The sequence below is a fragment of the Cherax quadricarinatus genome, chromosome 15 (assembly GCF_038502225.1).
Source record: "Cherax quadricarinatus isolate ZL_2023a chromosome 15, ASM3850222v1, whole genome shotgun sequence".
NCBI classification, from domain to species: Eukaryota; Metazoa; Arthropoda; class Malacostraca; order Decapoda; family Parastacidae; genus Cherax; species Cherax quadricarinatus.
Window position 1 is genome coordinate 14,020,248 of NC_091306.1, and position 27,500 is coordinate 14,047,747.

The window sequence follows — 27,500 nt, forward strand, 5'->3', positions numbered from 1 at the left end:
GCCGCCCATGGATGTGCAACACGCTTGGGAGGACGTCAAGGCTATGTTCAACGGCGGCACGAGGAAGCGACTCATGGCGGCCAGTAGCCAAGTAAGATATCACCATCTGTGTTATATTGCAATCCTAGAGGAACGATCGATTCTTACTATAATCTAAATTCTCATACCATAGAAAAACTGATGCAGACTCTAAACCAGAGTATCAATACCTATATTGAGAACATAGGTACTATTAGAAAGCATGTAGTACCTGGCCATACGACAAACCACCAGTTAAGAAATGATCAAGGAGTAATTAATACATACCAATGCAAACCACTAAAAGTAGCTATTTTGGGTACCCGTATAGTCCCGCTACTAATATGTGCAATATAGTATGCATTGTAAGCGGTTATCATACTAGTAAGTATCGTAATAGGATAGAAAGCAAAAGTGGGATCGCTCAATGTCATGGGCTCATAAACTAATACAAGAGAGATCAGTATATGTAATCAGCCAAAGCTAGTGAGAAACTGTCCTCCAAACCAGAGGGCAAGTATAGCAGTTGGCCAAGGGGATGGTCACATGAAATTCTGATATTGGATCAGGATTTTTCTGCTTCTTCTATAGAGCTTGTGGAATTATATCATTTGAAAAAATAATGATTTTGAAAGAATCCTGTCCAGGTCGTCTGGAAGTCAGCCCTCACCCTGATTGGTTGACGTTTATAACTGGCAACCATTCACAGTACAGTTGTGAGATTGAGATAACTACAAGCCGCTGGCATCTTTGAGTATTCAGTAAATTATAAATTATACTGTAGGTCTTAACATTTACATGAGACAAAAGTAACAGTAATATGCCTGAAGGAGCGTGTCTAAGAAAATATTTACTAAAAAAAAAAAATTAAAAAATATGAAAATATCACCAAGGTTAATTCTGTTACTTACACATTTCTGTAAACACTTAAAAAAGTGATGAGCGAGGATATGCATTTACTGTATATATCCAAGTTATTGTCATCAAAAGACAATATGTGCGAACCCATACACACATTATGTGACTACTGTGCACAACTTATCTGAGAGCTTGATGAGGATTTAATTATCACCTTCACCATAAAGGAATTGTGGTTTCCATAATGAGCAAACAGGATACGTGAAGTTTCTCCTACTAAACATTTTAAATTATTCTTCAATCTGTGTGTGTGTTTTGATGCATGCAATTCATGAGCTATTTCGAAAATGTCTATATGCCGTATATATTTTTAGTCTAGTATTTCAGAAGCATTTTAAGATTGGTTTCCCACTTTCGTGAAACTTAAATTGTGTAAGCAGGTTGAACTCGGATCAGTCAGGCACAAAAGTAATGAAACGGAACATTTTCTAAGATTTAATGTCGCATCGTTGTGCAGCAAAGGACTGCACAATGATGGGAATGTCACCAAGACTCTTGGAAGGCTAGGGATACAGAAATAGTGTTAATGCCATCTTGCTAACTCGAGTTTAAGTACACTTGATGCCTTGCTTACGCAATATATTTTAAGTTATCGAACATTTCATGCAATTTCCTAAGCCTTGAATACGTGAGGAAGTATAGTGGCCGCCAGGCGCTGTCTGGCGGCATTAATCACCAAGTTAACACATGTCTTTGGCAGCGCCGTGTCCTTCCCCAGGGTCAAGGTTCTCGCATGTCCAAATCACCTCGACTAGACACGCCGCTCTCCAAGCCACCATCGTTCGCCCCACCCACCCTGAAGACTGTGGGTAGCGAACTCGCCTATCCGCCCCCATACTTAGCGCCGCTGCCACCGCCCTATCCCGCCCACCACAAGGATGCTCACCAGACCTTCGTCGACTATTTCTGGGGATCCCGGGGGTCGTTGCCGCCGCTGGGGTTACCATACTCCCTGGCAGCGTGGCCACGGCGGCCCCTTCCCAGCTTCCCGCCGCTGCCGCTCCCCGACCCAAGACCCGACCCGACCAGCGACCCTCGACCAGCCGACACGGAGCCCCCAGCGCTAAGACCAGCGCACTTATCGGCGTTCACTCCCGTGACTCGAGCGTCCCCCACGCCGACAGTGAGCGCGGGACGGGACTCGGGAGCGCCGTTGCCAGACTCCAGCAGACACTCCGATGATGAGACCGTCGATATCGAAGCCACAGACGATGACACAGACCTCAAGAGTGACAGCTACAAGAGCAGCGCCTACAAGCACGACCTGTACAAGAACGACATCATGAAGGCAGATAGCTTCAAGCCCAGTAGCTCAACCAGACACCAGCCGCTAGACTCAGACCATTACAAGAACGACAGTTATAAACCCGACGACCACAGAAGCGACCACGACGACGACCACGGCGAAGCAGAAGTGGAAGAGAGACCTCACAGCCTCTCTCACCCAGAGGATCGAACACACAGGGAAGAGAGAACGCATAAGGATGACCACGCCCACCTCTCTCTTGCCCACGCCCGTGTGAGCAGTCCAGTGGCCAGTGCCAGCAGCAGTAGCAGTAGTAGCATCGGCCTTGACACAGCTCGCCCAATTATTGAGGTTAGTCCTCAAATTTAATATATATATATATATATATATATATATATATATATATATATATATATATATATATATATATATATATATATATATATATATATATATATATATATATATATATATATATTTATATATATATATATATATTTATATATATATTTATATATATATATATATATATATATATATATATATATATATATATATATATATATATATATATATATATATATATATATATATATATATATATATATATATATATATATATATATATATATATGTGTGTGTGTGTGTGTGTGTGTGTGTGTGTGTGTGTGTGTGTGTGTGTGTGAAGGAAAAAATTAATTGCTTCTGTACTAGTCACATTATTATTATTATTATTATTATTATTATTATTATTATTATTATTATTATTATTATTATTATTATTTGTTGTTGTTGTTATTATTATAATATTAAAAGCAAGATGTAAACCCGTATGAATAATGCAACACTACAGTGTAGGATGTGCAATGATAGGGGCTAGTTACGTCAGGGGTTATTGAGAGAAAAAAAATTAATTCAAGTCAAAGATGGTGTAAACAGGCCAAGAGGAACCTGATAAGTTTCTTATTTATATGACGACCCATTCAAGAGTGTTGTCGGCCCTGTGTCGAGTCACGGCACACCGACTGCTGTGGTCGGCCTTGTGTCGAGTCACGGCACACCGACCGCTGTGGTCGGCCCTGTGTCGAGTCACGGCACACCGACCACTGTGGTCGGCCCTGTGTCGAGTCACGGCACACCGACCACTGTGGCCGGCCCTGTGTCGAGTCACGGCCTCCCTGTGGCGAGTCACTGCACACCGACCGCTGCGTTACCGGACTCAGTTGTGAAAATTAATTAGACTAGATGGCTCACACTGATAATGCTACCGGATGGAGCGAAACGTCGCCTAAAGTATTCTCTCCAAAGCTGGGGATTAGTTATGAAGTGTTGCACCTCACGTATGGGTCTGACTTGGATATGATAAAGCCAGATGAAGTGTTATAAACAAAATATGCACACTGAGGGGTGTATATCTCTTAAAGTATACACAATTAGAGTTTAATTCGTCTTCCAGGGGTTAAAGTATTCCTGACTGGTGGTGAAGTATTCCTGACTGGTGGTGAAGTATTCCTGACTGGTGGTAATGATCCTTCGCGTAGTCCATAGGCTTTAAACCACATTAACCAAACCGACCCTGATGTTCAGATTACAGTCTGCACGAGTTAAATTTTTAGAACGGGAATATTGCAGTTCATTCAATCATTGATTTACATATGACATTTTTTTCTTACATTAATAAAGAGAATATTTCGGTCGTCGCCAAATCTAACGTTGCATTTGTGTTTTTAATCTAGAATTGCTTTTGCAGTCTGAGTAAAAAGAAACAACGTGCACAATAAGCTTTTACTGAAGTAAAGTTTGGCTCAGGGTAGAGCTTCATCAAGTCGGTGACCTGGTAAAGCTCTACCCATTTCTGGACATCCAGGTGTTGAGTTAGAAACAGGAGAGGCTTCTGTTTCGTACTCAGCGGACGGGAGATAGAACCTCCACAGCATCTTGTGCTGAAAGATCCAAATGGGTTTAGTGCTTAACAAGAATTATTTTTTCCCAATCCTGTTTTATATATTGTGTCTCTATAAGTATTCTAGTCGACAGTAGACCTGGACATCCAGTTTTCTAAATCATTCCTTCAAAATTTCTTACATTCTGTTCGAAGGGAAATTTTATGACACGATCATTTCGCGGAATTCTAATCAGAGTATTTTTTCTTATGACATAGATTTTTAATTAATCCAAAAATGTGGAAATTTTCAAAGATTTGCTGGAAAAAGATTTTACTCTAGGATAGTAATTCTCACCCTGAGGCAGTTATACTTACCCTGGGACAGTAATTCTCATCCTGGAACAGTAACTCTTACCCTGGGACAGTAACTCTCATTTTGGAACAGCAATCCTCATTCTGGGACAGTAATCCTCATTCTGGGACAGCAATTCTTTCCCTTGGACAAAAAAAATCTTACCTTGAGACAGTAACTCTCATTCTGGGACAATAATTCTTTCCCTGGGAATAATTCTTACCCCGGGACAGTAACTGTCATTCTGGGACAGTAATTGTTACCCTGGGACAGTAATTCTCATCCGCCTACAGTAATTCTCATCCTGCTACAGGAATTCTCGTCCTGCTACAGTAATTATCACCATGGGGCAGTAATTCTCACCCCGAGACAGTAATTCTCATCCTGAGACAGTAATTCTCATTCTGGGTCATTTCCTCTCACCCTGTGACAGTACTTCTCACCCTAAGACAGGAATTCTCATCATGAGACAGTACTTCTCATCCTGTGACAGTAATTCTTAACCTGGGATAGTAATACTCACCCCGGGGAACAGTAGTGCTCACCCCGGGGACAGTATTTTCAAAGGTGCTCACGTCTTGTTGGTCACACCTGTCAGTGACTTAATGAACACCGAGTTACGATAGTTCGTGTGACCGCCGCTGAACGGTAAGTGGCGTCACTAGTCAATAACAAAGAAAAAACAACAATAATAATAATAATAATAAAAGAAATGCTCTAAGTGGTGCGTGTGTTTGTCACAAAGCGCTCCCACCATTACGGGAATTCAACTTACCTATGCAAATGAAGGCTAGAAGGTAATGCATGAGGGAGTGGCACTATAATCAATGATGAAGATGTGTTTGTTCTGGCCACGTCTAACTCACTCTGACCCTTCCCCCCCACTCTTACCCCCAGTGGCGGTCAGGGACTCCCGATAACTTAACCGGTTATACACGCAATAACTCAACCGGTTACACACACCGAGAAAATCGCCGGTAAACAGAATTACACGAGGCAGAGCAAAGCCGGGAGCACTGTTAGACGAGTATCGACTGGCCAGCATAATGGGACGAAATGTACACGGCGACGTATAATCGTGAAATGACCCATTATTTATTATTTGTTAAACACTCAGACATCAAGGACACCCTCAGGAGGAGGCCAGAGGCTCGCAAGAAACACCTTCTCTATACCCTGAACCATTTATTCCTATTACGATGGAATTCATGGCTTGGTTCAGGAAAGAATAAAATAGCTTTTTTTCCTTGAGTGTAATCTAGGCACCTTCCCTGAATGATAGTTCTGTCTGACAAGGTAAACCAGCTATCGTACCAACCCCCAACACTTGTCATGTGTGCAACCCATCTTGTGTGATGGAATATGCCAAGGAAATGTGGCTATAGATTTTTGTTCCTAGCAATGTAAGTATCATACAGAAGAGCGTGACAGCATATTGTGAGTATTTCTGAAATTCGTGAAGAATTGGGTAACAGTACGTTGCTACCACTGGAGTTAACACCAGTGTGTCAATAGTGTGTCGGAAAGTGTTTGAGCAGTAACATCCCAAGAGTTAACAGTGGTGTGTGGATAGTGTGTAAGTGGTAAGCCACAGAACTTAACACAGGTGTTTGGTCAGTGTGTGGAAAGTAAGTCGCAGGAGTTAGCACCAGTGTGTGGACAGTGTGTAAACAGTAAGCCACAAGAGTTAACACCGGTGCGTGGACAGTGTGTGTGAGCAGTAAGCTACAGGAGCTAGCCTGAGCACCCGGGATATTTATCAAGGCACGACTGGACATCAGAGCTTGTTTACCTTCCTTCACGTCCCACTTGCGACCTCGCTCACTTCTTTGTATATAATTTGAAGTGTGTAGTAGCAGTGTATCATCATCACACTTCATGTAATACTCCTCTCTCTCTCTCTCTCTCTCTCTCTCTCTCTCTCTCTCTCTCTCTCTCTCTCTCTCTCTCTCTCTCTCTCTCTCTCTCTCTCTCTCTCTCTCTCTCTCTGTTTGAGTGGCATATCGCTTCACATAAATTCTTGAGTGTATCTCTAAAGTGCTGGTCAGGTTTACACAACGCAAAAAGCTTAGGAAAATCACCCACAGGTATGCTATATCCAAGTGAGGGCTTCCTATACTCTTCTATTAAAGTCTCAAGTCCATTACATTTCCAGAGGTTCAGCCAAATCAAATGGCTTGCAAAAGAATAAACAATTTCAGTAATATGTCTTGCAGCAAGATCAATGCAACACGAGCAATCAAATTCAATTTTCACCGTCCTCGGGTTCTCTCGCTAATACAGCACTTCGAGTAATTAAATACCGTTTGATGCAATGTCGTAAAATGTTAATAAGACCCGCAAGGTGATTCGCCCGGGAGAGAGAGAGAGAAAGAGAGAGCAAACAGCGCCGGGTATCGACTGCCTGATGGGAACTCTCCATTACGTCGTCTCGCCGTGAAATGTGATTACAAGTAATTGAGGGAAGTAGCAGGACCCACCTCAATGGTAAACACCAGAACGTTGACCCTCCTTCCTAATTGTCGGGACCCACTCAGGCTCCTTGCTGCTTACCCCACAATTACTCAAGCATTTCTTCTTGGTTATGCTCAGTCAGTAGGGCTGGTTTTCTCTTGCTTCGGGTAAATGGCTGGGTGTACTACCCTCTGTGTTTCTCGCATTATTCCCCGAACAACAGCTCAGAGAATGTGTCATTAAGGTAATTATAAAATGCGACTGATTGTAGGACATTATTTGTGTGTGTGTGTGTGTGTGTGTGTGTGTGTGTGTGTGTGTGTGTGTGTGTGTGTGTGTGTGTGTGTGTGTGTGTGTGTGTGTGTGTATGTGTGTGTGTACTTGCCTAATTGTGACTGCAGGGGTCGAATCATAGCTCCTGGCTGTGTGTGTGTGTATATGTGTGTACGCGCGCGTTGGTGCGCCTTCACGGACCTGTATGACTCACAGACCGGCCTTTGCCTTCACCACTATTCTAAATTTTTAAAACACCTGCGTAATTATAGTGGGAGAGGTAATGCGTATAACAAGGAGTCCTTAGCTAGTTTAATGTTAACTTACATAATACATGGAGGCGTATACGCCACTCTTACTCGCTACGAAGGTCAACCTCGTCGCTGCAACAACGCCGTTCTTACTCTGCAAGATTGTGCAAAACGAAGTGTGTCAGTTTTGCAAAGGCCAAGTTACCTCATATTTCAAGTCAGCCTACTGAACACTGTAAGTAGGCCTACACAACTCTGTAGATAGGACTACGCAACGCTATAGGTAGGACTACATAACACTGTATATGTATGACTACGCAGCATTGTAGGTAGGACTACACAACACTGTAGGTAGGACTACACAACACTGTAGGCAGGACTACAGAGCATTGTAGGCAGGACTACACAACACTGTAGGTAGGACTACACAACACTGTAGGCAGGACTACACAACACTGTAGGCAGGACTACACAACACTGTAGGTAGGACTACACAACACTGTAGGTAGGACTACACAACACTGTAGGCAGGACTACACAACACTGTAGGCAGGACTACACAACACTGTAGGCAGGACTACACAACACTGTAGGTAGGACTACACAACACTGTAGGCAGGACTACACAACACTGTAGGCAGGACTACACAACACTGTAGGCAGGACTACACAACACTGTAGGCAGGACTACACAACACTGTAGGTAGGACTACACAACACTGTAGGTAGGACTACACAACACTGTAGGCAGGACTACACAACACTGTAGGCAGGACTACACAACACTGTAGGCAGGACTACACAACACTGTAGGCAGGACTACACAACACTGTAGGTAGGACTACACAACACTGTAGGTAGGACTACAGAGCATTGTAGGTAGGACTACAGAACATTGTAGGCAGGACTACAGAACATTGTAGGTAGGACTACAGAACATTGTAGGTAGGACTACAGAACATTGTAGGTAGGACTACAGAGCATTGTAGGTAGGACTACACAACACTGTAGGCAGGACTACAGAGCATTGTAGGTAGGACTACAGAACATTGTAGGCAGGACTACAGAACATTGTAGGTAGGACTACAGAACATTGTAGGTAGGACTACACAACACTGTAGGCAGGACTACAGAACATTGTAGGTAGGACTACAGAACATTGTAGGTAGGACTACACAACACTGTAGGCAGGACTACAGAACATTGTAGGCAGGACTACAGAACATTGTAGGTAGGACTACAGAACATTGTAGGTAGGACTACACAACACTGTAGGCAGGACTACAGAACATTGTAGGTAGGACTACAGAACATTGTAGGCAGGACTACAGAACATTGTAGGTAGGACTACAGAACATTGTAGGTAGGACTACACAACACTGTAGGTAGGACTACAGAACATTGTAGGTAGGACTACAGAACATTGTAGGCAGGACTACAGAACATTGTAGGTAGGACTACAGAACATTGTAGGTAGGACTACAGAACATTGTAGGCAGGACTACAGAACATTGTAGGCAGGACTACAGAACATTGTAGGTAGGACTACAGAACATTGTAGGTAGGACTACACAACACTGTAGGCAGGACTACAGAACATTGTAGGTAGGACTACAGAACATTGTAGGCAGGACTACAGAACATTGTAGGTAGGACTACAGAACATTGTAGGTAGGACTACACAACACTGTAGGTAGGACTACAGAACATTGTAGGTAGGACTACAGAACATTGTAGGCAGGACTACAGAACATTGTAGGTAGGACTACAGAACATTGTAGGTAGGACTACAGAGCATTGTAGGTAGGACTACAGAACATTGTAGGCAGGACTACAGAACATTGTAGGTAGGACTACAGAACATTGTAGGTAGGACTACAGAACATTGTAGGTAGGACTACAGAACAGTGTAGGTAGGACTACACAACACTGTAGGCAGGACTACAGAACATTGTAGGTAGGACTACAGAACATTGTAGGTAGGACTACACAACACTGTAGGCAGGACTACAGAACATTGTAGGTAGGACTACAGAACATTGTAGGTAGGTCTACACAACACTGTAGGCAGGACTACAGAACATTGTAGGTAGGACTACAGAACATTGTAGGAAGGACTACAGAACATTGTGGGTAGGACTACACAACACTGTAGGCAGGACTACAGAACATTGTAGGTAGGACTACACAACACTGTAGGCAGGACTACAGAACATTGTAGGTAGGACTACAGAACATTGTAGGTAGGACTACAGAACATTGTAGGTAGGACTACAGAACATTGTAGGTAGGACTACAGAGCATTGTAGGTAGGACTACAGAACATTGTAGGTAGGTCTACACAACACTGTAGGCAGGACTACAGAACATTGTAGGTAGGACTACAGAACATTGTAGGTAGGACTACAGAACATTGTAGGTAGGACTACAGAACATTGTAGGTAGGACTACAGAGCATTGTAGGTAGGACTACACAACACTGTAGGCAGGACTACAGAACATTGTAGGTAGGACTACAGAACATTGTAGGTAGGACTACAGAACATTGTAGGTAGGACTACAGAACATTGTAAGCAGGACTACAGAACATTGTAGGTAGGACTACAGAACATTGTAGGTAGGACTACAGAACATTGTAGGTAGGACTACAGAACATTGTAGGTAGGACTACAGAACATTGTAGGCAGGACTACAGAACATTGTAGGTAGGACTACAGAACATTGTAGGCAGGACTACACAACACTGTAGGCAGGACTACAGAACATTGTAGGTAGGACTACAGAACACTGTAGGCAGGACTACAGAACATTGTAGGTAGGACTACAGAACATTGTAGGTAGGACTACAGAACATTGTAGGTAGGACTACAGAACATTGTAGGCAGGACTACAGAACATTGTAGGTAGGACTACAGAACATTGTAGGCAGGACTACACAACACTGTAGGCAGGACTACAGAACATTGTAGGCAGGACTACACAACACTGTAGGCAGGACTACAGAACAGTGTAGGTAGGACTACAGAACATTGTAGGCAGGACTACACAACACTGTAGGCAGGACTACAGAACATTGTAGGCAGGACTACAGAACAATGTAGGTAGGACTATGCAGCACTGTAGGTAGGACTACAGAATGTTCTTATAGTGAACTTACAAAATATGTCAACAGGAATACTATCCCAAGAATTGGATATCAACAGCTACACAATCCCAGGCAGGAGGTATCCACCAGCTACAGTATCCTTAAGGTGGGCTTAAAGCTCCTTTATCTACAATTGGAGTTAACAGCTACATTATTCTAGGTGAAGCTACCAGCAACTACATCACCGCTAGTTGGAACTACCCTGGCTCCACTACCTCTGTGTAGAGCTAGAAAAAGCTACAAGAGGGAAAGGGGGAAACGTTGGCCTTGATGAAGGGCTTTTGATCCAAGGAAAATTGCAGCTACCCTCTACTTCCCTGCGCTTAATGTAACCCTTACCTATTTAGCGCTTCCCTCAAGACAGTGGTATCTACCCCATGTACAACGCTGACTACGTTACCACGTAGCAGTTCCTCCTCGCGTCTACCTAACTACATGTGGTACAGTGTGTACCAAAGTGTACCACGCCGCCGAGTCTTCACGCTCACCCTGGGTACTAATGCGTTGTGCTGAATGTTGTTCCAGTTTATTTTTTTTTTTCACAGCTCGGTGGAACGAGTCGTTAATTTTCGGGTAATCGCACGAACAGCAAACTATAAATTGTGAGCTGAGGCTGGTGACTAACGAGCACAGAGACGGATTCTAACACTGGCAAATTAAACTGTAGAATTAACACTGTGCAGCGAACTGAGAGCAGTGAATATTTCTATCCAGAGAGATTAATATCAGATTACACAGTGTTGTTTGGTAATACAATTATCTCTGCATTATTATTAGTAGTAGTAGTAGTAGTAATAGTAGTAGTAGTAGTAGTAATAGTAATAGTAATAGTAATAGTAGTAGCGGTACTGACAGGAGTAGTAATAGTAGTTGTTATTGTAGTGGTAGTACAGTAGTAGGGTTGGTGGTAGTGTTTGTAACATTAGCAGAAGTTAGTGTAGCAGAAAATGAACTAACAGAAGCGGTAGTAAAACAGCAACAGCAGTAAAACAGCAACAGCAGTAAAACAGCAACAGCAACAATACCAGCTGCAGAAGCGCCAGTTATACGACACGTGCAGCAGCAACAGAGTCAGCAGGAGCGTTAACAGTAACAGCAGTAGCTAAAGCACCATTAACGATAACAGAAACAGCAGCAGATAAAGAAACAGCATCAGTATCATCATCAACAACAACAGTAGTAATAGCTACAGCATAAGCAGTGACGGCACCAAAAATATCAGAAGCTGTTGCTGTTGCTACTACTGCAGCAGCAGCAGTAGTAATAACAGCAGCAGCAACAACAACAACAGTACCATTTGTCATTAGCCAATAGACAGTATTATTCATTAAAGATAATACTCCAATAGACAGCAAAAACATTAACCAGCTATTAGGCAGCTTTGTATATACGACAGTGTTACCCATCAGACACCATTATATAATTAATATTCGACAGCACTGGCCAACGACAGCAGTAACTTTTACAATGATAATAATAATAATAATAATAATAATAATAATAATAATAATAATAATAATAATAATAATAATAATTTGAATAGAAAGCATTTTTTAAATCAGTATTCTATCTCTATTGTTAATAAAATTAATATGCCTTTGATGATAGCGCCTTTAATTTCTAGTTTTATTTCAACGTTTTTATTATTATGTAAAGAGTATGTTGATGCAAAGGTTGCAGAGTCACCGGAGGACCTTTGTTTACCCTCTGTGTTCCTTGGTGTTTTCGTGTGTCCTTTCCTACCCTCCTCCGTCAGCGTCCCCTCCTTCCCTCCCCGTCAGCGTCCCCTCCTACCCTCCTCCCTCTGCGTCCCCCCCCCTTGCCCTCCTTCGTCTGCGTCTCCTACCCTCCGTCAGCGTCCCCGCGAGAATCTACGCAGTCGGATGATCGATATCATGAATCGCCGGTAGTGGCGCCGATGACGGCGACTGCGGCAGCGGCGGCAGAGGATATGGCGGAAGTGGCAGTGGTAGCAGTTACGGAGGCGGTGGTGGCGGTGGCGAAGGCGGAAGCGGCGACGAGAGACACAGACAATGAATATTTGATAAGTAGCGCTGATCACACTCAATAGAAGGATACGTAAACACACTCCTGGGGTGAGGATAAAAGGAAGACAGGAAAAGGAGGAAGAGGAGGAGGAGGGGGAGGAAGGAAGAGAAGGAGAGGGCCTGAAAGATGTTTGCGGGGGTCAACGCCCCCGCGGCCAGGTCCCAGAGCAGGATCAAGACCTGATTAATAAGGCTGATGGATGAATCTGAACAGAAGAGAGAGGGAACGACGGCTGGGAAATCATGCCAGAACGTATATGGGGAACAGGCAAAAGGAAGATCAAGACGTTATAAAGGAATGGAAGGAAGGAAGGAAAGGAGCAAAGGAATGAAGGAAGAAAGTGAACGGAAAAGAAGGAAGGAAGAAATGGAAAGTATGAAAACAACAGTATTACTATTACATTTTGTATTCAACTTCAAAACTGCTACATTTAAAATGCCATATTTTTCACTTGCAAGCAAACATTGAAACTCGTCTTCCGTCTCTGACCACAGCACCAACCTCTCCATATCACTCTCAACACTCAATCAATTTGAAAGACGTCTCTCTCCTCTTTTTTTTTTTTAATTTTGTCATTTAGCGAATTTTGCCGTTCTAAGTGTTATCCCTATCTCAAGATCAACGTACACTGTGAAAAAGGATTCAGACCGAGAATCGATCTTTGAGGGACCCCATTCCTTAACGTTTAGCCACTCACGCTCTTTCCTCTTGTTGAATGTCTTACGAAAATCTAGATATACTGCAACTTTTGTATATTTTTTTTCTTCCCAGCTTATATATATATGCAGAACATCCAATGTGAAAAAAAAATAGTGGAACTGTTTTTTACAGTTCCTTGATAATGTGAGAAATCACGAAAGCGCTTGAAATTTCGCTATTTTTTTCACAGATCGAGAAAGTTACTCAGGTATTAGCACTTGCTGCGAAATCCACATTGATTCCCGGTTATTGAGATGTTCTGAAATCTAATAAATGTCTTCCTTTGTGTACCTGAAACTGATGTTAAGTTGATGTGACGGTAGTTGAGAGCACAAGTCTTGTTTGTCTTACTTCATGATTGTCGCGGTAACATTTGCTACTTTCCAGTTGCTTGGCACCTTGTTAAATAATGCCTGTAGTGGGAGGAGGAGGAGGAGGAAGGGAGAGAAAGGTGGAAGGAGAAGGAGGATAAGAAGGCGAAGAAACGGAGGAGAGGAGGAGGGATAGGAGAAAGAATGCAAGAATTAATTGAGAAGGAAGAGGAGAATGCTAAGGCAGAGAAGAAAGTGATAAAGAGGAGGAAGAGACGGCGGGACTCGAGGAGAAAGCGGAAAGGGAAAATAACAATCTTCAACATTAAGAGCCTAACTATTCTTCTTCTACCAGTTACATAAAAGAGTACCGTGTGACCCATCCCAGTTGCCTTCTCCATAATCTCACTTCTCTGTACCTCTCACTCTGGCACCTCACCTTCGTTGAAACTCACGTTGGTAGAGCTTCACCAACTCGTGTGATGACTAATCAAGTATTAACCCAGTACTAAAAAGAGCGAAACGTTGTCCAAGTAAAAGCCTGTTCTGCAACGTCTTTTCTTCGCTATTTTCGGCATTACGTCATTTGGATTCACACCCAGTTTTGTTTTGAGGGAAAAATAATCAATTTTTAGCCTAGATCTATAATGCCTTCATAACATCTATTGACTGCGGCACGTGCCGTGCTTCTGCACGCCTTTATTTCCCAAACTCGAAGGCGCTTAATTCCCGAATAGATGAATAATGCATGGAAATTGTTCTATTGACGATTGTTTACCATTTTAATAGCCTGTGATTGGCTGTGAACTGCGTTGTTCGTACATGGTGGGAGGGTGAGTGTGGTGGTAATGGTGGAGATGGTGGTGATGGCGGTGATGTAGGGTGTGTGCTTCTGATGGTTTGCTGGTGATAGTTGTTGCGTGGTCGATGTTGTGCTGGTGGTAGAGTGGTAGTGGTAGTGTAGGGTGTGTTGTGCTAGTATTTCTGGTGGTGACTAAGTAGTCGTCGTGGTGGTTCGTTGTGTTCGAGTCAATATTCATCTTCAGCAGTTGTATTGTGATCAGAATGATGACACGTGAAGTTCAACGTGGAACACTGTCAAGTTCTAATCCTCTGAGCTGAAAGTAACCTTAGCACATATAAACAAAATACTCTACTGCCTGGTCATACAAAATGCGACAACCAGGGCTTGGAAGTCATGGTAAGCACACTCAAGGAAGACGCTAAATTTCCCCTTTGCAGATTCTAAGATGGGTAAAGTAAATAAATATATTTTATATCACTTAAATATCAGCAAGGGTAAGTTCCAGCGTTTGGTTAATGTTGGGAGGCAAAATAAAAATTTATCTTCAGAAAAACTTGAAACTCGACTGATGTCCTTGGAAGGCCTATTAAAGTGATTCCAAAAGAGAAAAATTACTAAATTACCAAATCTAGTATAATATATATATATATATATATATATATATATATATATATATATATATATATATATATATATATATATATATATATATATATATATATATATATATATATATTATTCTATCCCTACCAGTACGCACTTTCTATGTATAAAAAAGTAAAATCAAACATTCCCCATGAAAAAGAAAGCGGTGCTCAAGTGTAACAAATATTTTCGGGAGGCACCAAAAACCATCGACTTCGCCAAACTTGTTAATTCAATACAGTCGTTCCAGAAGTCAAACTTTATCCCTAACAATTTCAACTTTCGAAAACCCTTGAGTAAAACAGGCAATTCCAGTCTGGTTAAAAACTTAAGATTAAATGTGCAGTCGTCTATGTAAAACTAAATCTTGGTCATCGAAAATTCAGAGGTGAAATTTCCAGGAGAGTCTAGGAGTTTGCCGAGGCAGCGTAGCGGTACAGTGAAGCCAAGGGCGACAGTGTTGTGTTAGTGTGTTCAAGTTCTGTACTGCCTTACCCTGCCCCGCCCTGCCCCGCCCCGTCCTGCCCCGCCCTGCCCCGCCCCGTCCCGTCCTGCCCCGCCCTGCCCCGCCCCGCCCCGACCCACCCAACCTCGCCCCAACTTACTCCGCTCTACCCCGCCCATCTTCTACTTAGGACTTTTATTTACGCCTCTTATACCCTGATCCTTTCTGAGGTGGCCCGGCACTGAGGAGAGTTCACCTGAGATATTACCTGAGGTATAAGAACGTTTCATTCAGTCTAGCAACCAGGATTTATAACCTCCGTCAATAAGACAGGTGAACAAGAGCTTAACTCAAACATAGAATGGGTCTATACTCCATCTCCCTCCCTTCTCTTCCTTCTCCCTGCCTTTTCCCACTCCCACTCTTCCAACCTATCCCCTACTACCTTTCCCTTTTTTATAATCTCAGCCAACCTACCCTAATCCAGTGGCCATCTCTACTCATTTCCCCCCCCCCTCCCTTCTCAACAATCCCACCCGCCTTGCCACTCTTCCTCTCTTCTACCCTTGTCATCAATCCCACTCACTCCACCCCCTCCCACTCTCATCCAGTATCTACGAGTCTCTCAAATTCCAATCCTCGTAGGGATGTTTGCTTCCCATGTCTCCCTCTGTTTACCTTGTCATTTTTACATGAGGGTTATTCGCAAGCAGCCATTCATTAATGTCTTTAAACGGCTTAGCCCACTATTCTTTTGTTCAGAGTTGAATGTAAAGCGTGTTTACTGTTCATTAAACACAAGCATCCGTCTGCCCCGCGACTTCACGCGGCGTGCTCTCTTGTTTGTGATTCTTGTTTGCGTTATGTTTAGGGTTGTCTGTAAGCCAGGAGCTGATCTCCCCTTCCTCCTCCCCCCTCACAGTATCACAGCTCAATGTGATCCTTCTGTCAGGTGATCATGGCTTACCATGGCTTTGCTGCAAGTGTAATTGTTGCAGGTGCAATTCTTGCTATAACAAGCAAGGTATTCTGTAACACTTTTTCATGGTTAGTGTCTGTGTAAAACAAATTATCTTCCTGCCACAAACAGGAAAATACAAAATACAAAAAAATACAAAATTCTTTAGTTATATTAGTGGTTTATATCGAATTTTTATCATATTTGATAAACTGATAAAAATTACCCACTGATTTATGGGTCTGTTTTTTTTTTTGTGGTTGAATATATTAATGTATTTCATTTATAGAGAAGAGTGTATTACTTTCAAGGTAGCAGTTATCCTCGCTTCTTTTCTGTGATATTGCTCTCAAGGTTGGAAATATCCTCGTTCCTTTTCCCTCAAAACTGTCGATATTAGCGATGATTTGACTGATCAGAGGACGGAGGATCGAACCTTCACTTTTTTCTCATCCTCGCGACTCTGGTTTTCTACCTGGCCCCTCTGCAACTCCCAACCCTCTCTTGACTAACCCATTCCCTTCCCCTCTCGTCCCTTCTTGACTAGCTGTTCTCCCCCTCATCCCCCCAGCACCGCCCTCAGCTCTCCCTTGATTATGTTTGAGTGTTCTGAACTGCGAGTCTCCGGGCTATTTACTGGACACATTTTGGTAAAGTTTTTGTTTCAGCGGAGGAAAGTTGAATACCCGAGCAACCTTCTTGAGACTGTGCTCTCTCTCTCTCTCTCTCTCTCTCTCTCTCTCTCTCTCTCTCTCTCTCTCTCTCTCTCTCTCTCTCTCTCTCTCTCTCTCTCTCTCTCTCTCTCTCTCTCTCTCTCTCTTTCTCTCTCTCTCTTGCTGAACACTGCATATTTATAATTCTGCTGGGCAATACGTGAGACTGCAAAGACTCTTGCAAGGTGTTGCAGAGTGCAGCTGATGCATGGCCACACTGATCTTCCTAATGGTGCAAGCATAATTCATGCTGACGCGCAGCTAGGGCGTGGGGCGAGGTACTGACGCACAGCTAGGGCGTGGGGCGAGGTACTGACGCACAGCTAGGGCGTGAGGGCGAGGTACTGACGCACAGCTAGGGCGTGTGGGCGAGGTACTGACGCACAGCTAGGGCGTGGGGCGAGGTACTGACGCACAGCTAGGGCGTGAGGGCGAGGTACTGACGCACAGCTAGGGCGTGTGGGCGAGGTACTGACGCACAGCTAGGGCGTGGGGCGAGGTACTGACGCACAGCTAGGGCGTGAGGGCGAGGTACTGACGCACAGCTAGGGCGTGAGGGCGAGGTACTGACGCACAGCTAGGGCGTGTGGGCGAGGTACTGACGCAAAGCTAGGGCGTGGGGCGAGGTAATGATCATCTCATGATCATACCATGACCCACTGAATGGCTTTTCAAGAGTTTCGTGAAGATTTTTCAACTTATTAAGCGTGATGGATCCATTAGCTCTGTTCACTCTGGGTTACCGTGGAAGCGAATCTGAAAGTGAAACGGACATAAGTATATCTAGGAATACTGGAGAGGTAGCATTACCAGCTGGATCATGGTTTAATGGTGGTGATAGAATAAAAAAGGGTTTTTACGTGACAGTTTCGACTTGCAGTCTGTCTGGCAGGTTGAAGCAGTAGTTACATACAGAAAAATGTAAGAATGGAGGAGCACTACAGCAGGTCTACTGGCCCATGTAAGGCACGCTCTTCTTAAAACCAACCATTCCCACCCACCTTATTGTCTAACCTTATTCTCTAAGCTACAAATATTTCAATATTTAAACCCAGCTCTTTGAGGAACTTTGAGCAAACTTGCCCCATGCTTCAAGGGTCTCTGACCCTATTGGGATGAAGTTATAGCAGGGGGTAGGAATCATCCATGTCAACGTACAAACACATTGTCAAAGGATTTAAAAAGGATCATCACTGGCTCGGCATCTCTTGTATTGAATGTTCTCGTTATCCATCCTATCAGTTTCCTCGCAGATGTGATAGTGGCAGTGTTGTGGTAGTGGCAGTGTTGTGATAGTGGCAGTGTTGTGGTAGTGGCAGTGTTGTGGTAGTGGCAGTGTTGTGGTAGTGGCAGTGTTGTGGTAGTGGCAGTGTTGTGGTAGTGGCAGTGTTGTTGTAGTAGTGGCAGTGTTGTTGTTGTAGTGGCAATGTTGTTGTTGTAGTGGCAGTGTTGTTGTGGTAGTGGCAGTGTTGTTGTAGTGGCAGTGTTGTTGTAGTGGCAGTGTTGTGGTAGTGGCAGTGTTGTGATAGTGGCAGTGTTGTGATAGTGGCAGTGTTGTGGTAGTGGCAGTGTTGTGGTAGTGGCAGTGTTGTGGTAGTGGCAGTGTTGTGGTAGTGGCAGTGTTGTGGTAGTGGCAGTGTTGTGGTAGTGGCAGTGTTGTGGTAGTGGCAGTGTTGTGGTAGTGGCAGTGTTGTGGTAGTGGCAGTGTTGTGGTGGTAGTGGCAGTAGTGGCAGTGTTGTTGTTGTAAGTGTTGTTGTTGTAGTGGAAGTGTTGTTGTAGTGGCAGTGTTGTTGTTGTAGTGGAAGTGTTGTTGTAGTGGCAGTGTTGTTGTTGTAGTGGCAGTGTTGTTGTTGTAGTGGAAGTGTTGTTGTAGTGGCAGTGTTGTTGTTGTAGTGGCAGTGTTGTTGTAGTGGAAGTGTTGTTGTTGTAGTGGAAGTGTTGTTGTTGTAGTGGCAGTGTTGTTGTTGTAGTGGCAGTGTTGTTGTAGTGGCAGTGTTGTTGTTGTAGTGGCAGTGTTGTTGTTGTAGTGGTAGTGACAGTGTTGTTGTAGTGGCAGTGTTGTTGTAGTGGAAGTGTTGTTGTAGTGGCAGTGTTGTTGTAGTGGCAGTGTTGTTGTTGTAGTGGCAGTGTTGTTGTTGTAGTGGCAGTGTTGTTGTTGTAGTGGAAGTGTTGTTGTAGTGGCAGTGTTGTTGTTGTAGTGGCAGTGTTGTTGTTGTAGTGGCAGTGTTGTTGTTGTAGTGGCAGTGTTGTTGTTGTAGTGGCAGTGTTGTTGTTGTAGTGGCAGTGTTGTTGTTGTAGTGGCAGTGTTGTTGTAGTGGCAGTGTTGTTGTTGTAGTGGAAGTGTTGTTGTTGTAGTAGTGTCAGTGTTGTTGTTGTAGTGTAGTGGCAGTGTTGTGTTAGTTGTTGTAGTGGCAGTGTTGTTGTAGTGGCAGTGTTGTTGTTGTAGTGGCAGTGTTGTTGTTGTAGTGGCAGTGTAGTGGCAGTGTTGTTGTAGTGGCAGTGTTGTTGTTGTAGTGGCAGTGTTGTTGTAGTGGCAGTGTTGTTGTTGTAGTGGCAGTGTTGTTGTAGTGGCAGTGTTGTTGTTGTAGTGGCAGTGTTGTTGTTGTAGTGACAGTGTTGTTGTTGTAGTGGCAGTGTTGTTGTAGTGGCAGTGTTGTTGTAGTGACAGTGTTGTTGTAGTGGCAGTGTTGTTGTTGTAGTGGCAGTGTTGTTGTAGTGGCAGTGTTGTTGTAGTGACAGTGTTGTTGTAGTGGCAGTGTTGTTGTAGTGGCAGTGTTGTTGTTGTAGTGGCAGTGTTGTTGTTGTAGTGGCAGTGTTGTTGTAGTGGCAGTGTTGTTGTAGTGGCAGTGTTGTTGTAGTGGCAGTGTTGTTGTTGTAGTGGCAGTGTTGTTGTAGTGGCAGTGTTGTTGTTGTAGTGGCAGTGTTGTTGTAGTGGCAGTGTTGTTGTAGTGGCAGTGTTGTTGTTGTAGTGGCAGTGTTGTTGTAGTGGCAGTGTTGTTGTTGTAGTGGCAGTGTTGTTGTTGTAGTGGCAGTGTTGTTGTAGTGGCAGTGTTGTTGTTGTAGTGGCAGTGTTGTTGTTGTAGTGGCAGTGTTGTTGTAGTGGCAGTGTTGTTGTTGTAGTGGCAGTGTTGTTGTAGTGGCAGTGTTGTTGTTGTAGTTGCAGTGTTGTTGTTGTAGTGACAGTGTTGTGTAGTGGCAGTGTTGTTGTTGTAGTGGAAGTGTTGTTGTTGTAGTGGAAGTGTTGTTGTTGTAGTGGAAGTGTTGTAGTGGAAGTGTTGTTGTTGTAGTGGAAGTGTTGTAGTGGAAGTGTTGTTGTTGTAGTGGAAGTGTTGTTGTTGTAGTGGAAGTGTTGTTGTAGTGGCAGTGTTGTTGTTGTAGTGGCAGTGTTGTTGTTGTAGTGGCAGTGTTGTTGTTGTAGTGGAAGTGTTGTTGTTGTAGTGGCAGTGTTGTTGTTGTAGTGGAAGTGTTGTTGTAGTGGAAGTGTTGTTGTTGTAGTGGAAGTGTTGTTGTTGTAGTGGAAGTGTTGTTGTTGTAGTGGAAGTGTTGTTGTTGTAGTGGAAGTGTTGTTGTTGTAGTGGAAGTGTTGTTGTTGTAGTGGAAGTGTTGTTGTTGTAGTGGAAGTGTTGTTGTTGTAGTGGAAGTGTTGTTGTTGTAGTGGAAGTGTTGTAGTGGAAGTGTTGTTGTAGTGGAAGTGTTGTTGTTGTAGTGGAAGTGTTGTTGTTGTAGTGGAAGTGTTGTTGTTGTAGTGGAAGTGTTGTTGTAGTGGCAGTGTTGTTGTTGTAGTGGAAGTGTTGTTGTAGTGGCAGTGTTGTTGTTGTAGTGGAAGTGTTGTTGTAGTGGCAGTGTTGTTGTTGTAGTGGAAGTGTTGTTGTAGTGGCAGTGTTGTTGTTGTAGTGGAAGTGTTGTTGTTGTAGTGGAAGTGTTGTTGTAGTGGCAGTGTTGTTGTTGTGTAGTGTTTGTTGTTGTAGTGGCAGTGTGTAGTGGAAGTGTTGTTGTAGTGGAAGTGTTGTTGTAGTGGCAGTGTTGTTGTTGTAGTGGCAGTGTTGTTGTTGTAGTGGAAGTGTTGTTGTTGTAGTGGCAGTGTTGTTGTAGTGGCAGTGTTGTTGTTGTAGTGGCAGTGTTGTTGTTGTAGTGGCAGTGTTGTTGTTGTAGTGGCAGTGTTGTTGTAGTGGCAGTGTTGTTGTTGTAGTGGCAGTGTTGTTGTTGTAGTGGCAGTGTTGTTGTAGTGGCAGTGTTGTTGTTGTAGTGGCAGTGTTGTTGTTGTAGTGGCAGTGTTGTTGTTGTAATGGCAGTGTTGTTGTTGTAGTGGCAGTGTTGTAGTGGAAGTGTTGTTAGTAGTGGTTGTAGTGGAAGTGTTGTTGTTGTAGTGGCAGTGTTGTTGTTGTAGTGGCAGTGTTGTTGTTGTAGTGGCAGTGTTGTTGTTGTAGTGGCAGTGTTGTTGTTGTAGTGGCAGTGTTGTTGTTGTAGTGGCAGTGTTGTTGTTGTAGTTGCAGTGTTGTTGTTGTAGTGGCAGTGTTGTTGTAGTGGCAGTGTTGTTGTAGTGACAGTGATGTTGTAGTGGCAGTGTTGTTGTAGTGGCAGTGTTGTTGTAGTGGCTGTGTTGTTGTAGTGAAAGTGTTGTTGTAGTGTCAGTGTGTTGTTGTAGTGGCAGTGTTGTTGTAGTGGCAGTGTGGAAGTGTTGTTGTTGTTGCTGTGTTGTTGTTGTAGTGACAGTGTTGTTGTAGTGGCAGTGTTGTTGTTGTAGTGACAGTGTTGTTGTAGTGGCAGTGTTGTTGTAGTGGCAGTGTTGTTGTAGTGGCAGTGTTGTTGTAGTGGCAGTGTTGTTGTTGTAGTGGCAGTGTTGTTGTAGTGGCAGTGTTGTTGTAGTGGCAGTGTTGTTGTAGTGGCAGTGTTGTTGTTGTAGTGGCAGTGTTGTTGTAGTGGCAGTGTTGTTGTAGTGGCAGTGTTGTTGTAGTGGCAGTGTTGTTGTAGTGGCAGTGTTGTTGTTGTAGTGGCAGTGTTGATGTAGTGGAAGTGTTGTTGTAGTGGAAGTGTTGTTGTTGTAGTGGCAGTGTTGTTGTTGTTGTAGTGGCAGTGTTGTTGTTGTAGTTGCAGTGTTGTTGTTGTAGTGACAGTGTTGTTGTAGTGGCAGTGTTGTTGTAGTGGCAGTGTTGTTGTAGTGGCAGTGTTGTTGTTGTAGTGGCAGTGTTGTTGTAGTGGCAGTGTTGTTGTTGTAGTGGCAGTGTTGTTGTTGTAGTGGCAGTGTTGTTGTAGTGGCAGTGTTGTTGTAGTGACAGTGTTGTTGTAGTGGCAGTGTTGTTGTAGTGGCAGTGTTGTTGTTGTAGTGGCAGTGTTGTTGTAGTGGCAGTGTTGTTGTTGTAGTGGCAGTGTGTTGTTGTAGTAGTAGGAAGTGTTTTTGTAGTGGCAGTGTTGTTGTAGTGGCAGTGTTGTTGTTGTAGTGGCAGTGTTGTTGTAGTGGCAGTGTTGTTGTAGTGGCAGTGTTGTTGTAGTGGCAGTGTTGTTGTAGTGACAGTGTTGTTGTAGTGGCAGTGTAGTGACAGTGTTGTTGTAGTGGCAGTGTTGTTGTAGTGGCAGTGTTGTTGTAGTGTTGTTGTTGTAGTGGCAGTGTTTGTTTAGTAGTGGCAGTGTTGTTGTGTAGTGGCAGTGTTGTTGTGTAGTGTGTTGTAGTGGCAGTAGTGACAGTGTTGTTGTAGTGGCAGTGTTGTTGTAGTGGCAGTGTTGTTGTTGTAGTGGCAGTGTTGTTGTTGTAGTTGCAGTGTTGTTGTTGTAGTGACAGTGTTGTTGTAGTGGCAGTGTTGTTGTAGTGGCAGTGTTGTTGTTGTAGTGGCAGTGTTGTTGTAGTGGCAGTGTTGTTGTTGTAGTGGCAGTGTTGTTGTAGTGGCAGTGTTGTTGTAGTGGCAGTGTTGTTGTTGTAGTGGCAGTGTTGTTGTTGTAGTGGCAGTGTTGTTGTTGTAGTGGCAGTGTTGTTGTAGTGGCAGTGTTGTTGTAGTGGCAGTGTTGTTGTTGTAGTGGCAGTGTTGTTGTTGTAGTGGCAGTGTTGTTGTTGTAGTGGCAGTGTTGTTGTTGTAGTGGAAGTGTTGTTGTAGTGGCAGTGTTGTTGTTGTAGTGGAAGTGTTGTTGTAGTGGCAGTGTTGTTGTTGTAGTGGCAGTGTTGTTGTTGTAGTGGAAGTGTTGTTGTAGTGGCAGTGTTGTTGTTGTAGTGGCAGTGTTGTTGTTGTAGTGGCAGTGTTGTTGTTGTAGTGGCAGTGTTGTTGTTGTAGTGGCAGTGTTGTTGTAGTGGCAGTGTTGTTGTTGTAGTGGCAGTGTTGTTGTAGTGGCAGTGTTGTTGTTGTAGTGACAGTGTTGTTGTAGTGGCAGTGTTGTTGTTGTAGTGGCAGTGTTGTTGTTGTAGTTGCAGTGTTGTTGTTGTAGTGGCAGTGTTGTTGTAGTGGCAGTGTTGTTGTAGTGGAAGTGTTGTTGTAGTGGCAGTGTTGTTGTTGTAGTGGCAGTGTTGTTGTAGTGGCAGTGTTGTTGTTGTAGTGGCAGTGTTGTTGTTGTAGTGGCAGTGTTGTTGTAGTGGCAGTGTTGTTGTAGTGGCAGTGTTGTTGTTGTAGTGGCAGTGTTGTTGTAGTGGCAGTGTTGTTGTAGTGGCAGTGTTGTTGTAGTGGCAGTGTTGTTGTTGTAGTGGCAGTGTTGTTGTTGTAGTGGCAGTGTTGTTGTTGTAGTGGCAGTGTTGTTGTAGTGGCAGTGTTGTTGTTGTAGTTGCAGTGTTGTTGTTGTAGTGACAGTGTTGTTGTAGTGGCAGTGTTGTTGTTGTAGTTGCAGTGTTGTTGTTGTAGTGGCAGTGTTGTTGTAGTGGCAGTGTTGTTGTTGTAGTGGCAGTGTTGTTGTAGTGGCAGTGTTGTTGTAGTGGCAGTGTTGTTGTTGTAGTGGCAGTGTTGTTGTAGTGACAGTGTTGTTGTAGTGGCAGTGTTGTTGTTGTAGTGGCAGTGTTGTTGTTGTAGTGGCAGTGTTGTTGTAGTGGCAGTGTTGTTGTAGTGGCAGTGTTGTTGTTGTAGTGGCAGTGTTGTTGTAGTGGCAGTGTTGTTGTTGTAGTGGCAGTGTTGTTGTTGTAGTGGCAGTGTTGTTGTTGTAGTGACAGTGTTGTTGTAGTGGCAGTGTTGTTGTAGTGGCAGTTTTGTTGTTGTAGCGGCAGTGTTGTTGTAGTGGCAGTGTTGTCGTTGAAGTGGCAGTGTTGTTGTTGTAGTGGCAGTGTTGTTGTTGTAGTGGCAGTGTTGTTGTTGTAGTGGCAGTGTTGTTGTTGTAGTGACAGTGTTGTTGTAGTGGCAGTGTTGTTGTTGTAGTTGCAGTGTTGTTGTTGTAGTGGCAGTGTTGTTGTAGTGGCAGTGTTGTTGTTGTAGTGGCAGTGTTGTTGTTGTAGTGGCAGTGTTGTTGTAGTGGCAGTGTTGTTGTAGTGGCAGTGTTGTTGTAGTGGCAGTGTTGTTGTAGTGGCAGTGTTGTTGTAGTGGCAGTGTTGTTGTAGTGGCAGTGTTGTTGTAGTGGCAGTGTTGTTGTAGTGGCAGTGTTGTTGTAGTGGCAGTGTTGTTGTTGTAGTGGCAGTGTTGTTGTAGTGGGAGTGTTGTTGAGCAATTTCTCCTCCTCATCTTCCACCGTTTTTCTCTGAACTGGACTGAAGAAGCCACTGGCTGGCGAAACATTTCATTCGTATTCGAAGTTTCTAATGGCTACCTAAATATCTATGTCGACTGATAATCTTGCCTAAATATTTTTTTACAAAGTAACAGATTTAGTTTTCATAAACAACTAAACCATTATCGAACAGAACGTCATCGGTCTTCCAGTCTGGTGCGAGAGCTACTCAACAGCCCTTCTGCTTGAATGTAAAATAAAAGTGCCTAAGTCAGAGCCTCCTCGTGTATTTAATACCCAAGACGTTCTTTCTGCCTGGTGTAAGGAGCTGCGCCTTGAGTGGAGGAGGTGAGGGCAGCTTAGACGGTTTAATTTAGACTGGTAAGCTGGTGGCGAGGCGGAGGAGTGAGCAAGGCGCTCCAATTAAGGTCTCAAGTGGGCGGCATCTCCACTGTGAGTGTTGATCCCCGCGCTGCCTCCACGTCTCAGGTACCCGGCTCCTCCTGCTGCAGCAGCAGCAGCAGGGAGGGAAAGGGAGATCTTATATGCGGGGCTCACAACAGCAGGAAAAAGAATATTAAGTGTAGGTCTGCAGGTGCGATCTTAGATGTAGGTCTGCAGGCGCACTAGGAACGAGCCTAGGTGCAGGTCTGCAGGAGCAGCAGGAAGGATCTGAGGTGCAGGTCTTCAGGAACAGCATGAGTCTGAGGTGCAGGTCTGCAGGAGCGATAGAAACAACCTTAGATGCAAATCTACTGGAGCAGCAGGAGCGACCTTAAATGCAGGTCTGCAAAAGCAGCAGGACTGACCTTAGGTGTAGGTCTGCAGGCGCAACAGGAACGACCTTAGATGTAGGTCTGCAGGAGCAGCAGGAACGACCTTAGATGCAAGTCTGCAGGAGTGACCTTAAATGCAGGTCTGCAGGAGCAGTAGGAACGACCTTAGTTACAAGCCTGCAGGAGCAACACGAGAGGGGATCTCAGGTGCTAGACTGCAGCAGAAAGAGGAAGTAAACAATTTTCCGAAGCATTGCCCTCAAATTCCAGGAGTTGCAGAACCGAGGACGGAAGAATATAGAAAGCAACGCACAGAGAGCATCCTGCTGACTCAGGGATACGAAAATAGGCAAAGTAGATTTAACTATCTAAACCCGTCTTCTTGCTTTTTGCTTGCAGCTTTTTAATAATAATAATAATAATAATAATAATAATAATAATAATAATAATAACATTGTTATTATCATTACAAATATCATCATTATTAGTATCAGTATTAATATTATTTTACACATGATATTCATGATTCACTCTCTTTTTTCCCTCTGTCTCTCAGCAAACACACCGCTCATACAAAAACACCAACTTACTTAAAGACTCTCTGGGCATGAATAGTCTGGAAACCTCAGTAACTTGACATCAAAACATGATCCTCGCCTATGCTCAGACACCGAGAGGAGAAAAACCCCGTTGCTGTCTTGACTACAGACGTCTGAAACACGAAAGCGACCAGACGCCGGCTCTTTGAGCGTCTGGAAGTGAGAGGCTGGATGCAGAGTAAAGTCTTGCTGGGACAACGTTTCACCATGTGTAGAGCTTCTTCAAATCGTGACTTTGGGAGGGAAAAAAGGAGCTATTCGTAGAGTGAAACGTTGTAGAAATGTTAGCTAGTCATTGATGTCGTTAAGGGTAATAGACGTGATCAATTCTTCGAAAATAACCCGTGATTTGTAGAGAGATTTTTGGACGACGTTTCGCTTCGTTCTTGTGGGTTATTATGAAATTTTCCAGCTGCGGTATTGTGGGTTAGTTGTGAATTGTTCCATCCACGGTATTGTGAATTAGCTACCCATGCACGAGAGTAGTACGCTAGAAATAGTGGTAGTTTTGGTAGTAATAACACTAGTTGTAGAAATGGTGGTAGTCTTAGTAATAACAGCACTAGCTGTAAAAATAGTGGTAGACACACACACACACACACACATCTTCAATTATAAGTCAGTGACACGCCGAGCAACGCGCCGGACTAAAGACGCCGGTAATTGGCTAACAAATTTGTCTGAAGATATCTAGTGCGGTACTCGATAATAAGAATACTAATTACCCCTCGCTTTGAATTCCCAGGTTTAAGTCCCCCGCTCTGTAGAGGATTAAGTCTGGGGGAGGGGAAGGGAGAGAAGTTCTTTAAGTGGGCGGTGAACACCCCGCTGATGGTGTAACTTTGTGTGTGTGAACCTCCGCGAGCGGATGTAGAACACCTAATGGTGCAAGGTTCTTTCGCCAGCGCTATTCACTGGGATTCCCAATTAAGGGAATAGTTCCGTGGGTGGCAGAAGAACGAGCCGGGGAGGTGACAGCCATGTTTGATTACCTTATTGTGGATGCTGTGAGAGGCTTCAGCAGCAACAGTAGCATGGCTGCCTTCTGCAGCTGGTAGTCTAGCCTCACCTTCGGAAAAGTGATTGCTTCTCATTGCCCAGGGCTTTTTTTTTTTACGAATATGAAAATAATGTAGGTGGATGTAATGAGGCTCTTCCACCTCCAAATGTGTCTCTCACAACACACAAATATGTCTCTCACAGCACACAAATGTGTCTCTCACAACACACAAATGTGTCTCTCACAACACACAAATATCTCTCACAACACACAAATGTGTCTCTCACAACACACAAATGTGTCTCTCACAACACACAAATGTGTCTCTCACAACACACAAATGTGTCTC

General features: G+C 43.8%; 1 protein-coding gene across 1 annotated transcript in view; it reads left to right on the forward strand.

The window, feature by feature from the left end:
• fuss (SKI family transcriptional corepressor fussel) overlaps positions 1-27,500 on the forward strand; it is a 161,741-nt gene that overhangs the window by 96,351 nt on the left and 37,890 nt on the right. Inside the window, exons 6-7 of the mRNA XM_070085168.1 lie at positions 1-91; positions 1,637-2,533. The exon at positions 1-91 is cut by the window's left edge and continues 165 nt beyond it. Coding sequence (XP_069941269.1) covers positions 1-91; positions 1,637-2,533 — 988 coding nt within the window. The remainder of the gene's footprint in view (positions 92-1,636; positions 2,534-27,500) is intronic.